General features: G+C 39.3%; 1 protein-coding gene across 1 annotated transcript; it reads left to right on the top strand.

The window, feature by feature from the left end:
- Positions 1-645: 645 nt before the first annotated feature.
- LOC117910657 (golgin candidate 2-like) lies at positions 646-14,730 on the top strand (the record flags this gene model as incomplete). The annotated part of the gene is made up of 7 exons (XM_034824770.1): positions 646-925; positions 1,115-2,194; positions 4,275-4,385; positions 4,554-4,613; positions 5,551-5,608; positions 14,419-14,468; positions 14,638-14,730. Coding segments are annotated over exons 1-7 (1,506 nt in total), but the record flags the coding sequence as incomplete, so codon positions are not given.
- Between the last annotated feature and the right edge of the window lie 2,888 nt (positions 14,731-17,618).

Genomic DNA, 17,618 nt, shown 5'->3' with positions numbered 1-17,618 from the left:
TTAACCGATATGAGACATTACAAACACCCTCCCATGCAGACACAACTTCCTTATTGTGTCCCATGAGATTGCGGGGCCAAACAAACAAACACCCCTTACCAGGGTAGGTTTGGGCCCAAGGGAACCCTCACGGCTTTAAAACATTCTCCCCTATCCGATGTGGGACATCACAATATTGGTTATAGTTAGCTTAATTAGAAAAAGTTATTACTTCAAAATCGAACTAAACTTAAGCAATTAGGTAAAATTTCAAATCAAATCTATCCAAAGAAAAAACTTAATCAATTGAGTTGGTCCGAAATTGAAATGATGTAAGTTAATTTTATTAAAGAAAAAACCTAACTTAGTTCTAATTTTGATAAAAAAAAAATATTTAACTTGAATTTAAACACAAATAAGATAGATAATTCCTTATATTAAACCAAAGAAATGAAAAAGACTTTCACAAAGCTAGGCAACAAAATTTGACCATCTTAACCCTGAAAAAAATAGGCAAAACTACTATTCAAGAGAGGGCTATCCCTCCGTCCCATTTACGACTTGAGTAATCATTGCAACCAAACACCCCGAGTAATGCTGTTCGTTGGAAGGTCATAATCGTAAATAAATTTCTTGCCGTGCAGTTATCATCGCTCCTCTCCACCAAAGCCACAGTACGGATATTATCTCACCACAAAGATCAATGTTGTATATGCGTCTGTGACGAAGAATTGTTGCACTGTTATGTTATTCTAGCATTAATTTCCATGGTCTTCCTCCTCCATCTTCCGTTATCAACTCACAACTGCACTGCATCAAGCGCTAAAATGCGCCATGAGCGACTAGTGCTCACATCCGATACGCATCTCGAGGACTGTTGAATCGGACGGCCATGGCTGGATGGATATCATCGAAGCTCAAAGTTGCAGAAACCTTACTTCAACAGGCAATTTCAATTTCTTCTGTTACCATTTTTGTTTTTTCAGTTTCTTGTTTGGTCCCCAAGAATAATCGAGAAAATCAATTAATAAAAATTTGGCTAAAATGGAAAATCTAGGGTTGTAATTTTTGAAATGGATCTGTCTTTGTTTTCTCTTTAAATTGATTCATTGAGTGTGTTGAGTTGACCGTTCAGATCGATCAGCAAGCGGCAGAGTCTCTGGGGAAGAACGAGAGGCCGCAATCAGATGAACTTGATGAGAAGATTCCCGCAAAATCTGGAGGGGTTCTGCCTCTGAAAGATCAGCTGAAGAAAAAAACACAAGAAAGCTATGATTTCCAGGGGAAATTGCACAGCGATCCCAATGTCAATGTGCTTAATAGTCAAGATCGGGACAAAGAGGTTACGAGTCCATCAAAACCTTTTTCGAGCCCTAGGTCTAATCTTACGGACAGTGACTGGACTGAACTCCTCAGCACGCCCAATCAAGAGACCCCATTTGGGGCGAATCGGACTAATGGAACGTCTGGGATTCGTGGTCTGCGGAAAGATGGGCGGAGGCAGGCGAGTTCAGGTTTGAATTTGTCAGGACTGGAAGCGAAGAGGAATTATAGGAGTAATAATAGTGCTTCGAAGCCTCAGCGAAGGTCTGATGTTGGACCAGGAAATAGAGAGAATGCAGGTGGATTGGATAGGAAATTGAGTGATGAGAAAGAGTTGGGACGTTCAGACTCAGTGGATAGAACATCGAGGGCTGAGTTGCGAAATGATGGTAAGTGTGTGGAAGCACAAGAATCGGAACTTGTGATGGCGGTGAGAGATGACGCGAATCCAGAAAGGAGTGTTGAGGATGGAAGGAGGATTATATCTAAGGGGCATTCAGTTGATAAAAATCATCCTTTGGAAACAAAATTGGTGGCTGAAAGAGGTGATAGGATACCTGATATGAATAAGGCAATCAATGATGAGCAGAAAAGGTTAGGGGAGTCAAATGCTGGCTTGGGGAGTTCAGTCTCTCTTGAGTTGAAAGGAACTACTTCTGTAAGTGATGAAAGGTCTGATTCAGATACAGACTCTGCTTCCTCGTCTGACTCAGAAAGTGCACGCATCAGGGAGGAAAGGAAAAGGAGAAGAAAGCAGATTCTGGCCGAGAAACAGGCAGCTAAAGCTGTTGCGGCAATCAAAGAACGCGAGAATATGGTTGCAAGGTTGGAGGGGGAGAAAGAAAGCTTAGAGAAAATACTTGAAGAGAGAGAGAAACAGCAAGCACAAGAGGTCATTCCATACATTTTTTTATTAATTTTGTCATTCCTGTTATTGTTTTGTTGTTAATGTTGATTTTAATAGAATCTTGTTCTGTTTGGTAGAAATTTCTTACACTCCTATGAATTAGATGTACAATGGATTAATTTGTTTTGGAGAAAAGGAAAACCCAAGTTGTGTTTCATCCTAGATTATTACTTGTACTAGAAACCAGGCTAAAGTGTAGATAGAAAAAAGTTAAGACCTAAGAACACCTCTGCATTTCTATTGGAGATTATGAGGTGCCATAGTTCTTGAAATTATGCATTTATTAGTACTGAAATAAACTAACTCAATATTCCTTATTCGTCTTGAACATGATGGCTTTCTTCTTAAGCTCAATTATTTAACGAAACTCTTCCTTGACTGACCCAACCTCCAATAATGTCTTCTTTAGACATTAGATTTATTTATTTTTTATTTTCTAATAAAAGTTTCTAAATCAAAGTAGGATTAGAATTTTGGAGCTAATCATTGTTATTGTTTCCTGAGCCTTGCTTAAAGAAGCTTCTTATTTTGAGAGAGTTCATTTTTTTTAGTTAGTGGGATTTTGTAATATACTTTTTAAATAAGCAAGAAAGGTAGTGGTAATCCAAGAATTTTAATTAAAAAATAAATTCAACAAATAAAAATCTCTACATACATCCTGTATACCCTCCTTTATCTATAATACATTTTCTTTATTTATCCAAAAAACAAATAAAAATCTCTGCAGAGTTTGCACTCATTTATTGGTGGGAGTCCATTAATTTCTTTCATAGTTGAGATTCTTAGGAGCCTTTAATTAAATTCAAGGTTTATATATATATATATATATTTTTTTTAATTTACTTCCATTGTTTGGTATGCACTCTGTACACGCGAAGAACCATCCTTCCTCAAACCCTGATTTTATTCCTTAAGACTGCACCTTTTTTAATCATAAATCCTAATGTCACTCTTACCCCAATTCCTTAACACTAAAATCCTCAATTTCCCTTGCTGTGTAGAAACTTCAGCAAGCTTTTCCTTTTAAGTTCAGCTAATAAGATGCCCTAAGCCATACCAATCTGATGTTTATCTCATCCAAAAGCCTATTTCCTCCTTCCCCTCCTTAAGGCCTAAAAAACTGAATTCATAACCCACCATTATTTGATTTCAGCACTCTGTTACACACACAATCATCCTTCCTGCAACTCAAATTTCATTTCTTAAGTCTTGCCTTATGATCTTAAAACCGAATACTACTTTTGCCCTGGCTATCTTAACACTAAAATCCCCAAATTTCCTTTCTATGTATAAATCTCAGCAAGCTTTTCATTTTAATTTCTGAAAAAAATGCCTTGAACAGAAGCCAAAACACAAAAGCCCTGGCCACCATTACTTGATTATAGTAAGTTACTGCGTGGATCAATCTGCATCAAGTTTCCTCACCTTGGACACCCCAATTCTGACACTTGCGAGAATAACACCATGTATTGATATTGACATATTAATTTCATGTTCTCTTTCTAGGATATCTTTACCTTTTGTTAGCCACACTGGCTTTATGAAAATTGATGGTTCAGGAAAGTTGATAAATTATCTTGTGAAGTGAAATACTTCTGTCTTAATTGCTAATTATTTATCTATTATTATCTACGAACTAGTTTTTAACCTGTCTAGTACATGGGATGTGAAAGTATTTGAATAATTGTTTATACAAACAATTTTTGAAAGTTGATTAATTCAGTTTAAATAAGAAGGTCCAAAGAAGAATGCAATGCACTACAAAATCAAAAGTCCCTTGAATGAATGAAATTTGCCATAAAAAATCTAACAAGGCAAATATAGGAATCGAATGTAGATAATGTTGGTTACAAAACATCTTAAAGCCCACTAAACAATAACTCCACACACTTTAGCATAACTAATTGTCTTGCTGAATAACTGAAAGCCCTGAAACAATAATAAATTTAACATGCTTGCTTTCCATCATGCTTGCTTTCTATGTTTATAGAATCATCTTTATTGTACTTTGCTTTAGACTCTTGCTTGATTTGTATGTCCAATTTTATCTTCTTTCTGGCTTCAGGCTTCAGAACTCCAGACAACAATGATGGAAACAATGGAAGCTGTTGAGTTAGAGAAGCAGAAACATAATAATACTAGAATGGAAGCCCTTGCAAGATTGGCTAAGCTTGAGGTATTGCAAACAATTTTCGATGCCTGATCTGCATTTTAGTTGGAACATTATTAATCCCCTTTTTATTTGCCATAATTGGCACCAAATATTTTTTGCTTCATTGAAGTTTGAGCAATACATATATTCAGGTCATTCTTTTTGTCAACTAAAGGTGAAAAGTTGTTACAGACTGTCAATGCTGAACTTGCAAGATCCCTGGCTACTGCCCAATGGAATCTTGAAGTAGAGGTATGTTGAGATTTTTGGTTAATCTTCTCCCACGTCTTCTTAATTCAAGTTTCTATTGGCAAGAAAAATGTCTGCTTCATTCAATTTCTTAGATTTTCAGATAAATGGTAAATGAAGGTACAATGAAATTGTTCATAAAAGATGGTCCTTCAACGTTAGTTGGTTTCATTGATTGGTTGGGCTCTCATTGAGGGTGGGGTCTTTTTTTGTACCTCCTTGTTGACAGCTGTTTTTGTTCCAGCTGGGTGGGGGTTGGTGCATCTTTTTTGTTTACCTTGAGTCACTGTTTTAGCACCTCTTTTTAATATATTTTTACCTCTCTTTACTTATAAAAAAAAAAAAAGGTACAATGAAAATGGCCATTATCGAAATTAGGCACAATTTTAATTTATTGAACTTCAGTGTAACCTCTTTTTATTGACCAGTCTTACCCAGAAAGACGGGGAAAAAACAAACAATATTAGCTATCACTATATACATATAGAAAAATTTGCTTTTACAAATTTTCAAACTATAGTATTATTTGGGTGCTTCAGAAATATTAGAGCCATATGATTTTAAGATTCTGGGTGTTGATGTCACAAAACTGTGTTGTATGATAACAGGATGAAATGGTTTCCACTCATTAACTTGACTGTACTGAGGCTACCTATAAAAAAAATTAAAAAAAACTTGACTGTAGTGAGGCTGTTTTATTAGTGTTCCTTTTCAGGTTCAAATGACATATAGACAGTCAATTTTTTAGGTGGCTGAAGTTGCAATGCACTTTTGGCTTTGTTGATTGTTTATTACTTCATGAGACAGTGCATATGTAATTCTGGACATCTTCATGTTGGAATTCATGAAATTTTCTTGGACATCTTCATGTTACAATTTATGAAATTTTCTCTCGCACCTATTGATAAGGGTGTTAAATTTACATGTCTTTGTGGACTAGGTTAATCGGGTGGCAGAAATCCGGCAACAAATTGAATTGAAAGAAGTTGCCCTTGAAGGTAAATACTTTTTCAGATTTTTGTGAAATAACTCTCTCAACTTTTTATATGTGGTTTTTTTTTTTTCTCCCTTCTTTTTTTCTTGGTTTCAGCGGATGTCAGTACTATTACTCACCGAAGGTAGTGGTTTGGGGATTTTAATATCTTATGAACTATCTAATGAGGATTATATATTGTTGAAACATAGCAAGAAATATCAATTTAATACCAAAATCACTTAGGCTACGTTTGGTTGGCAGGATAGGATAGGATAGGATAGGATAGGATATGTATATCCTAATATATCATATCCCATTGGATGGGATATGATTTCCAATAAGATATGATATTCTTGGATATACATATCCTACGGACATGATGTTTTAAAATAGCATATTCTATACCATATTATATTTATATTTAATTTGTGAAATGAATAAAAAAAAAAGAAATATATATTATTTTTAATATTTAAAATAAAAATTATATCACATTTAAATATTTTCGATTTAAAAAAATGAAAATTTTGTTATGTTTAACAATATTCATGATTAAATTATTTGAACTTTACAAATAAATTTTTTTATATTATGCTATTTAATATATAAAAATAATTTATATATGATATATTAATATTATTTTATAAATATTTTTTTTTCGTTTTTCTTTTTTAATCATAAATTTAATTTATAATATAAAAAATTATTTTGTAAAATGAGTATTTTAAAAAATAAAAAATTGATAAAAAATAAATTTATCATACATGGAATATGCATATCTCATATCTTACCATGGGATTAACATATCCCATGTAAAGGGATAAAAAAAGAAGAGAGGGTGGATAATATATCCCATTACTTATCTTATCCCATAAGCTAAAGAAGAACACGTTGGACATGCTATCAAAAGGTCAATAGAGTTAAGGAGAAAATTAAATGTCTGAAGTTGGATATTTTGTAAGCCCAAGCAGCAAGGTAATGCTGGGGGAGAGCTCTGTAATAGGATCTGGAATTAGATGCTGTAATTTCCTTTTCCTGATGCTGTAATTTCTATAGACAATGGTGATGGTTTTGTCTAGAGGAGGTAGGAGTCGTTTTACTGTGGAATCCAAAGCTTTTGAACTTGTGATTGATGAAGTAGGAGGAAAGCTGAGAGGTTGTATCTGGGAGAGATGCAAAGGGTTATCATCTCGGATCAGATTTGGAGATGCAAGTCTCAGTAGTTTGTTGGCAGGAGTGGAGACTTGCTGTAGAGATAGAGATGAGAATAAATGGTCCCTCGCATGGGAGGAGGAGGGAAGGAAGTATAGATTGGAGCGGCGTACAAATGTGGTGGGTAGATTCATTCTTTGTTCTGTTCGTGATTTGGAGTCAAAAAGGTTTTGCTTAATTTTTCCAGAAGGAAAGAGGCTTTCTGGGGGATGGAATACCTTGGCTGAGAAGTTGAGAGAGGCTGGGGTAGCTCCATCTAGAGGAGCAAAGGATCCTCTTTCTCTTGAGGTGCTGAAGAAGGAAAAGGAGCCTGATCAAAGGACATATGCTGATGTAGCAAAACTGAGAGTGGGGAGACTTGGGGATAAGGTTTGGATGGAAGCGGGAAGGAGGGTGAAGCCTGGTAGATTAGAGCAGCTGATTCGTTGCTTAGTGGGTAGATGGGATAAGGTGGAGAACCATCCCCCTGCATTGGATGCTCTGAAAAACTGGGCTGTCCATGCTTGGCTCCTCCAAGGCAAGTTGGACTTAGTTGTAATGGGAGGAGGGCTAATTCTCTTTGAGTTCGAATTGATTAGTGAGGCAGAGCGGGTTCTTGCTAGAAGGAAGAGAATGGTTCTAGGTAGTGTATTATTGATGGAAAGATGGCACCCGGAGGTGGGGTGTTTTAGCAATGGAGCTTCTGCTAGCGAGGTATGGGTGAGAGTGGTAGGTCTGCCCCTTCATTTATGGAATCGAGAGGTGTTTAAGTTGATAGGAGATGGATGTGGTGGGTTCATTGCTGTGGATAACAAGACGGATTCAATGGCAGAGCTGCAATGGGCTAGAATGTTGGTGAAATCGGCGGGTAGGGACACTCCTTCCTCTGTCCAGATTGTGGATGAGATGGGGTGCTTCTCAGTCCAGCTGTGGTGGGAATCACCACCTTGGTTCTCTCAGGTGGTGCCGGCGGGAAGTGGCCTCGGGATAGGGGATGGAGTGGCTGCTGAAGTTACAGGGAGTAAGGCTTGTGATGAGTATAGAGGTGGCGTGCGGGAGAAGGTTGAACAGTCGAAGGAGCAGAGGGGAACAGTTGAGCCGCCCTGTGGTAGTTCTTCAAAAGGGGCCTCAGATTGTCCATTTGAGCTGGCTGAGAGGGGGCTTGGAGAGGAGGTGACTGATGGAGAAGACAGTTGCGGGATCAGAGCTCGAGGTGGAGGGAAATCAGCAAAAATGGGAGGTTTTAAAGCTGGGCCAGCAGATTGCGTGTTTGGGCCTGATTGGGAGGCCCAAGTCAGGAAAGGGCTTGGAGAGGATGGTAATAAGTTAGATTTTGTGGGAGCCCAGATTTTTGGGCCAGAGTGTGAGCCCAGGCCCATCACTTTAAAAGGATGGGTAATGGGCTGCGAGGAGAGGCCTTTCCTCTTAAAGGGGGTGATTGCGGGCTGCGAAGGGAGGGCCGACATGGGTCTTGAGCCTGAGTTGGGAGGGATAAGAGGATTTAGGGCTCCTCCTCGTGCCGAGGCTGGGGGGATGGAACTTAGGGCTTCGATGGAGGCGTCGGGGGTCCAAGTTATGGAGGATGGGGGGATCGCGTGCTTCCTAGGAGGAGATTGGAGGGATTCGGAGTCTCTAACGGCGAAGGCGAGAGCGCGGATGACTGAAGAAGCGCTGTCGGCTGAAGCATCCAGGTACGAGCCCGTTACCGATGTTCTTGGGGGGGATCGGGGTTTATTCTCTTCTTCTTCTCTTTCTGGGTGCGATCGGGCTATGGAGGTGGGGGGTGTTAGGGGAACGTTAGTCATTGACGAAGGTGTTGGGTTTCAAGCTCCATTGCGTGCCATGTTGACTGATGGTAGTCTGTGGGAGTCGGGTTCAGAGGGGGGAAAGAACAGGGGTTTCGGAGCAAAGGAGAGTGAGGATCTGGAGGAAGATGATGGCCAGGGTTGTGGATGGGATGACAGTAGCTTGGCTAAGTTCAGTAAGACTTTGGGATTTTCGACAGTTGGTGTTGAAGGGGAAGTCCTTAAATTATTGTTAAGGCTGAAATCAAGGAGGGATCAAGGCAAGAAGAAAGGTATTGCGGGGATGACTAGGTTTGATAGGGAAGTGAAAAAATTGGAATGGTCGATTAATTATGAAGGAGAGAGTAGGAAGAAAGGCTCGGATAGAAGAAACGGGGATAGAGCTCTGTGTCTTAAATGAAAATTAAAATCCTATCTTGGAATGTCCGGGGGGTGAATGATAGGAATAAGAGAAGTACAATTAAGGCCTTAATCAGATCCCAGAAAGTGGACTTAGTTTGCTTGCAGGAGACTAAAATGTCTCAGATGTCTTTAGGGGTGGTGAGAAGTCTCGGTGTGGGGGGATTTTTAGATTGGGGAGTTCTGAATGTGAGGGGGGCAGCTGGAGGGGTGTTGGTTTTTTGGGACAAAAGAGTATTGGAGCTGGAAGGGATGGAGGTGGGTCTATTCTCCGTATCCTGCAGTTTCAAGAACTGCGAAGATGGATTTAATTGGGTTTTTTCAGGAGTGTATGGCCCTACCTTAAAGAGATATAGAGAGCTGTTTTGGGAAGAGCTAGGGGCCATACGTGGACTATGGAGCGATCCTTGGTGTATCGGAGGCGACTTCAATTTAATTAGATTTCCGAATGAGAGTAGAAGAGGGGGAAGATTGTCTTCTGCAATGAGAAGATTTTCGGAAGTGATTGATGACTTGGATTTGAGGGATCTCCCCCTTCAGGGGGGTCCATTCACCTGGAGTGGAGGACTGAATAATCAAGCTATGACCAGGATAGATCGTTTTTTGGTGTCGGAGGATTGGGAAGGTTACTTTAAGGGGGCGGTGCAGTGTACTCTTCCTAGGCCTGTGTCCAACCACTTCCCTATTTTATTGGATGGGGGAGGGGTTAGAAGAGGTCCTACTCCTTTCCGTTTTGAAATTATGTGGCTTAAGGAGGAGGGATTTAAGGATCTGTTGAAGGGGTGGTGGCAGAGTCTAAGCTTTAATGGCTCGTTTAGTTTCATCCTTGCTGAGAAGTTGAAGGCTTTGAAGGCTATTCTAAAGTCGTGGAATAAGGATGTTTTTGGGCAGGTGGGTGTTAATAAGAAAGTGGCCCTGGATAAGGTGAATTTCTGGGATGGTCAGGAGAAGCTTCGCCTTTTATCATTGGAGGAAGTGGAAGCTAGAAAGGTAGCAAAGGGGGATTTCGAGAAATGGGCTCTAATGGAGGAGATTTCTTGGAGACAAAAATCAAGAGAAGTTTGGCTAAGGGAGGGTGATAGAAACACAGGTTTTTTTTCATAAAATGGCTAACTCCCACAGAAGGAGAAACTGCCTGTCCAAGATTAAAGTGGATGGTGTATGGTTAACAGAGGAGCAGGAGATAAAGAGAGGGGTGGTTAGAGCTTTCAAGGACCAGTTGACTGACCCGGGGGGCTGGCATCCTTCTATGGAAGGTCAGGTCTTTAATAAAATTGGAGTTGAGGATGCAGTTAGACTGGAGGAGGTTTTTTCTGAGGAAGAGGTCTTCAAGGCTCTTTCAAACCTGAACGGGGATAAGGCTCCGAGTCCAGACGGATTCCCCCTTAGGTTTTGGCAGTTTTGCTGGGATGTTGTCAAAGAAGAGATCATGGGTTTTTTGCTAGAATTTCATGAGCGCGGCAGATTCGTTAGGAGCCTAAATTCGACCTTCCTGGTCCTAATCCCAAAAAAAGCCGGCGCCGAGGACCTTAGAGACTTCAGACCAATCAGTTTGGTGGGCGGCTTGTATAAACTGTTGGCAAAAGTGTTAGCCAACAGGCTTAAGAAGGTAGTGGGCAAAGTGGTGTCTTCAGCTCAAAACACTTTTGTTGAAGGAAGGCAGATTCTCGATGCTGCCCTTATTGCCAATGAGGCAATAGATTCTTTGTTGAAACGAAACGAGAGTGGGGTGTTATGCAAATTGGACTTAGAGAAGGCATACGATCACATAAATTGGAACTTTTTGCTGTTTGTATTGAAGAGCATGGGATTTGGGGAGAAGTGGAATGGGTGGATCTTCTGGTGCATCTCTACAGCTACGTTTTCAGTATTGATCAATGGCACCCCGGAAGGCTACTTCAACAGCTCAAGGGGGCTGCGTTAGGGGGACCCCCTATCCCCTTACCTTTTTGTGATAGGAATGGAGGCCCTAAGTAGGCTGATCCATAGAGCAGTGGGGGGAGGGTTCCTATCAGGCTGTAGGGTTAATGGAAGGGGCGGGAATGGGGCTTTGGTCTCTCATTTGCTGTTTGCCGACGACACGTTAGTGTTTTGTGAAGCTTCTGAAGATCAGATGGTCCACCTTAGCTGGTTGTTGATGTGGTTTGAAGCCATATCAGGCTTGAGAATTAACTTGGACAAAAGCGAAATTTTGCCGGTTGGTAGAGTGGAGAATTTGGAGAATTTGGCTCTTGAGGCTGGCTGTAAAGTGGGCAGGCTGCCTTCTTCTTATTTGGGGATTCCTTTGGGGGCGAATCACAAGTCTGTGGCTGTTTGGGATGAGGTGGAAGAGAGATTTAGGAAACGGTTGGCTTTGTGGAAGAGGCAGTTTATCTCCAAAGGAGGGAGGATTACTCTAATTTGGAGTACATTGTCAAGTATGCCCATATACTTGATGTCTTTAATCCGAATGCCTAGAGTGGTTAGTCTAAGGTTGGAGAAAATTCAAAGGGATTTCTTGTGGGGAGGGGGCGCTTTGGAGAGGAAGCCTCACTTAGTTAATTGGGAAACTATTTGCATGGATAAAAGGAAGGGGGGTTTGGGAGTTAGACGCCTTTCCATCCTTAATAGGGCCCTTCTTTGCAAGTGGAATTGGCGTTATGCGGTTGAAAGGGAGAACTTTTGGAGGCACGTCTTTAGTAGGAAGTTTGGGGAGGAAGAAGGGGGTTGGAGTTCTAGAGAAGTTAGGGAGAGTTATGGAGTTGGTTTGTGGAAGGAAATAAGGAAGGAAGGTGCCCTTATGCAAAATAATGTTGCTTTTTTAGTGGGGAATGGTAGAAGGGTAAAATTTTGGAAAGATATATGGTGGGGGAATCTCGCCTTATGCAATTCTTATCCCTCCTTGTATGCTTTTGCCTCCTCTAAGGAGACTTGGGTTGAGGAGTTTTGGGACACTTCGGGAGGGGAAGGGGCTTGGAGTCCTAGATTTTCTAGGCCCTTCAATGATTGGGAGGTGGAGGAGGTGGAGAGGCTTCTTTTGGCAATCCGAGGTGCAAGGCTTAATCCTCTTATGGAAGATAGACTGATGTGGAAGGTGAATTCGAATGGGATGTTTTCAGTTAAATCGCTCTATAATGTTCTTTCTTCAAGAAGAGCTGGTCTTTTCCCTCACGGTGTAATATGGAACCCTAGTGTGCCTTCCAAAGTGAGCTTCTTTGCTTGGGAGGCTTCTTGGGGTAAGGTGCTCACTATGGATCAGCTTAAAAAGAGGGGGTGGGCTATTGCTAACAGATGTTTTTTGTGCTGTGAGGAAGAGGAGTCAATTGATCACATTCTTATACATTGCTCCAAGGCAAGAGCTTTATGGGATTTATTGTTTGCCCTCTTTGGAGTGTGTTGGGTCCTTCCTTCTTCGGCTAGAGAGACCCTTATCGAATGGAGGGGCTTTATGTTGGGCAAGAAGCATAGAAAGGTGTGGAAGGCAGCCCCGTTGTGCCTTTTTTGGGCGATTTGGTTGGAAAGAAACAGGATTGCTTTCGATAATGAGGACTTTTCGGTTCATAGGGTGAAAAATTCTTTTGTTTGTAATCTTTGGGAATGGACAAAATCAATTGTAAATGAAGGTTCTCATACTTTACCTAGTTTTATTGATTGGCTAGGCGCTAGATGAGGGTCGGGTTTGTATTTTCTCTTCTTTTGTGTGTGCCTTAAGGGGCCTTTTGTATACTCCCTGTATGCTATTGGGTTTTCCTCTTGGTGCCCTTTTCTAATATATTGTTGCCTTTGCCTATAAAAAAAAAATTACTTATCTTATCCCATGTTTGGTTGAACATTGGATAGGATAAGTGATAGGATAACTTATCCTATCTCATCACCAACCAAACATGGGATAGGATATAATATCCCCTCTCTTATCCTATCCCATGCTATATCCGGCCAACCAAACACGACCTTAAGAAATTAACAATATGTCTATCCAGGATAAAGTGGAGGTGGCCTAGGGTTTAGGACAACTTCTACTCTTTTGGTTTATGAAATTGAGAACTTGAATTTTTAGTGTTTATATTTGCAATAAGGGTTGAAACTGATAAGTTGAAATCAATTCCTTGTGACTTCATATCAGCTTTTTGAATTGCCTGCAAAGATAAGGAACTAGACTCCTTTTGTATGCCATTACTTTGTCTCAGATGCCAAATTGGTTTGTTAAGAGGTACAGATCTTGATAACAGGCTGAAACCCAAGATGCAGATGTACTTTTGAATTAAATTTGCTATTTCCATATTTTCCACCTTATCTTGATGACCAATTACTTCTTCAACAACCCATGAGAACCAAAGTCTTCAGGAACAATGATGTTGATATTTCTTGATATAATTCCTTCATCTATTCACTTGATCTTTTTTCTATCCATCTTATATCAATAAGATAGATTTTTGTCGTTATAGAACATGGGATTCTGCAGGAGCAATAATAAATAGGTATGAATAGAACAAGAGAAAGGGGCAGTAGTAGAGAAAGTTATACAAAGCTATATACGAGTCATCCCCTCGTTTTTTGTATTTCATTGATTGAATTTGAATTTCGTTTGATAACATCCAGCAACCTCCTGCAAATATTTGTCCTGCACCATTTTGCTTCTATTTGGACAACACTGCTTCTTTCTTTGTACTTTCAAGAAATCCTTGGCTCTTCTTCATGAACATGCTTTCAAGCAGAGATATCTAATTCCCCAGCCATTCTCTGCAAGATGGCTAATTTTCTGAGCCTGCCAATCAGAGATAGATTGTAGATCTTTCATTCAATTCCTATATGCCTGTCTGCCAGCATAGCCACCTTACTGTAAATAACATCCTTTTACAGCCAACCCATTGGCCTTTCACATCTCTGTGCACAAATACATCTTTTGCTCTTCTCGAACGCTATGAAGCTATGCCTAGAAGAACTCTAAAACCATCACATAATGGGCAATGTCTTCCTCATCCCTCCCTTGTTTACATGGATAAGTCTGGATGAAATGGTGATAAATTAAGGAAATCTTAGCTGTTTATCTAAGAAACTTTGGATTTAGATTGATTTTTCAATAGCTTATCAATTATAAATTTACTCACTATTTTTATCAACTAATCAGCCATTAAATTAAATAAACGGAAAAAAAGAAGCAGCTAAGATTTTGTTTAGCTTATTGCATAACTGATCACTCATTAGATACTTTTATAAGTTGCGTCTGCTTGTTAAGGAGACAAATGCTATTAAGGATATAGTGGTATTGAATGTCTTTTTATCCCTTGCCAATGAACATATACCTTCTCATGAAACTTTCCATTGACTGCATATATGAAAATCCATGTAGACTTAGTGTCACATGAAGGATGTAAAATGGTTAATTTATTGATACAAGACATATCAGCTTATTTTAGCTTGGTATCTGAGATCTGGATGCTCCTTTTTGTCCTTGTAGAACAAAGGAGGATCTCCAATGCTCATCAGATGGGAACCTCTCTAAGCCATGTAAGTCATTTTCTGGCTGCAATGATTTTATTGAATGACTCAGGTTTAGGGAGGATACTGCTTCTCATTTTCGGCTATGGTCTTCAGCTTGCTATTATTTCCTTTCCACATTGACAGCTTCTTCAATCCAGCTTGTGGTAATATTTGGTTTCTAATGAAAATTTTGCAGTTGGTGGCTGCAAAAGGAGTTGAATTTGAGAAAGAGATACTTGAGGCGGAGTACTCTTTCATTACTGACAAAATTGGACGGTTGCAAGACAAGGTTTGTTTTCTCAGTCTTTTTGATGCATTTCTTTTTTTTTTTGGATAAATCAGTCTTGTTGATGCATTTTAGCACTGCTAATATAATATTATTAGTTTCTGAAAGTCATAATGTTTCTAGATTGCAGTGGTTTTGGTGTTGTAAATGCTTCGACATTAAATAAAAGGAGTATGTTAAAGTACTCTTCTTAAATCTCACGTGGGTTTACCATATAGCTTGAAGATAAGTTGACACACCTCTGATTATACATGGTAAAATCTAAGATGATCAGATGGTTTTGGACCATAAGTTTTGCCATTTAATCTGGTATTGAAGGCACTTAATTCAAATATCTTTCATGAACTACTCATAGTTGTAAGCTCAAGACACAACCACTCCCTTAGTTATAATGCCTCACTTGCTAAGGCGAGTGCCTTGTTAGAGAGGTGCACCTAGTCTACTTTATTATTTTTTTTTAAAACATTTTTATTCTTGAAATTTCTAACCATATATTAAAATTTATATAATTTCATTTTTTTTTTCAAATGCTTATTTTAAATATTTGGAAATTAATTTTTTTTTTATTGATTGGATTAGATTTTAGATCATATTTTAGGGTAAAAAAAATGATAGATAAAGAAATATAGTATTAAAAAAGCGTCAAAAAGGGCACACCAAAGTATAAAGGACATATACAATGATTGCCAAAAGGTGCAAAAAAAAAAAAAAAAAGGACAAGGGATAACAAAAAACTACTCCCTCAAATGCGAACCCAACCAATCAATGAAGTCAAATAAGAACATCGGGCCTTCAACTATATACAACTTGCCCAAGACGACAAGTTACAAGGAAACAAGCTTTTCAATCTTTGGTTAGAGAGTTCCTTGTTATCAAATGATTTTCTATTTCTCTCCTTCCAAATTGTTCAAAAGAGGCACAAATGAGCTGTTTTTTTTTTTTCATTTTCTTCCAACAAAGGAGTCACGTCATCTTAATAAAGTCTCTTATGGAGGAATGTAGTACCTAAGAAACACTAAAGAGAGATAACATAAGCTGCCACAAAACCCTTGCCCTGTCACAATGTAGTAGGATGTGGTAAATTGACTCCTCTTGGATATGACAAAGGAAACATCTATTCTCCACGTTCAACCTCTCTTCTGAAGCTAATCTAGTGTCAAAATTTTTCCCCTAAGACGCCTCCTAAGCAAAAAAGCTCGCCTTAGGTAAAACCCACTCATTCCAAACAACACCTATTGGGAAAGACATTGATCTCCCAGGCTCTAGGAGAAAGTAAAGGGACTTAACGGAGTTCAACCATATCCCCTTATCCTTTCCTTTTCCATTCACCATCTTATCTTGTAGCCTTGACAAGAAACTCCACAATCTCAATCTCCCAGTCATTTAGACACTTAGAAAAGCTAGGAGTTCAAGCACCCCTTACATTGGATTAAATCCACAAATCCACCATTTACACCTCTTTTGAACTAGCTATGACAAATAAGGAGGGAAAAGATACACATAAAGACTCATCACCACACCATTTATCCTTTCAAAATTTTATTCTCCTTCCATTTCCCATAGAGAAGGAGACTCTACTATTGATAATCTCCCACAATTTCCTTATGGACTTTCATAACCCAACGTCATACTTGTTTCTCACTTCCTCAGAACACCACCCCTTTCAACTTCCCCATATTTACCACTTATAATTTGCCTCCAGAAAATCTTCCTTTTCATTGCAAAACACCATTTCTACTTGCAAAGAAGGGCTTGTTGAGTGAAGAAAGACGCCTCCTAGCCCCCCCTCCCTCCCCCTCTTTTCTCTTATCTAATCAAACAGTAACACACTTCACTAAATGAGGCTTTCTTTCTAAGATCCCATCACCTCATAAGAAATCCCTTTGAATTTATTCCAACCTCAAACTCACTATCCTCAACATCCAAAACAACATGAAGTAGATGGGCACGCTAGATAAAGTGCTTTGAATCACAGTGAGTCTCCCTCCTTTGGAAATATGTTGTATTTTCCATATTATCAATCTTTTATGAAACCTCTTTTCCATCCCATCCCAAGCTGCCGGAGAATTATGAGGGGCACCTAGAGGAAGTCCTAAGTAAGTGCTCGGAAGCTCTCCCACCTTAAAACCTAATTCAAAAGCCCTCCAAGTACTCGACCCTCCCAACTAGAATGAGCTCACTTTTGATTAGATTTATTTTTAATCCCAAAATAGCATCAAACCACATAAATAACCAACTTAAATAGGTCAATATTTTAGAAAATTGATATAGTTGGAGTCGGATCGAGGGAGGAAGTATTTTTGTTTTCCCAATCCTTTTTGGCGCTATTTAGCAGTCGTTGTATACACCGTGTACTTTGGTGCGCCCCTTTTGGCGTTTTAATACTATTTGCACTCACCTATAAAAGAAAAAAAAATTTAGAAAATTGATATGTATTACAAGTAGCATTTCACTTTGCTTAGGCACGTGCCTTGTGTTGCACCTTTCTCCTAAGCCATGGGAGACTTTTGCACCTTAGGTGTGGTTTGCATCTTTTAAAACTATGGAAGTACTCATTTTAGCAATTGATACAACAAATAATTCCACAATGTGTACCCTTCCGATGGTTTCACAAACACTTTTTGCCTACCCATATGCGTATAGTGTGTAGGATTTATCTGACTCATGCTTCTGGAGACAGGTAAGTACTGGATTCAATAAGAAAAGAAGAAGACATAAACTGCTTCTGTTCCCATTTCTAGAAACAGATTTAACCAAGATGACTATGCAGAGTGTGGATTTGGGGATCATAACCTGAGCCCAATTTTTGGATGCTTAAAACATACTTGTATACTGATTCTTGCGTAGGAGAAGACTTCACTGGTGTTTCTTCATGCTAAGAAGTGGGATAG

The sequence above is a fragment of the Vitis riparia genome, unplaced genomic scaffold (genome assembly GCF_004353265.1).
Source record: "Vitis riparia cultivar Riparia Gloire de Montpellier isolate 1030 unplaced genomic scaffold, EGFV_Vit.rip_1.0 scaffold804_pilon_pilon, whole genome shotgun sequence".
In the NCBI taxonomy this organism is placed as follows: Eukaryota; Viridiplantae; Streptophyta; class Magnoliopsida; order Vitales; family Vitaceae; genus Vitis; species Vitis riparia.
This window is presented reverse-complemented; position numbering and strand designations above follow the sequence as displayed.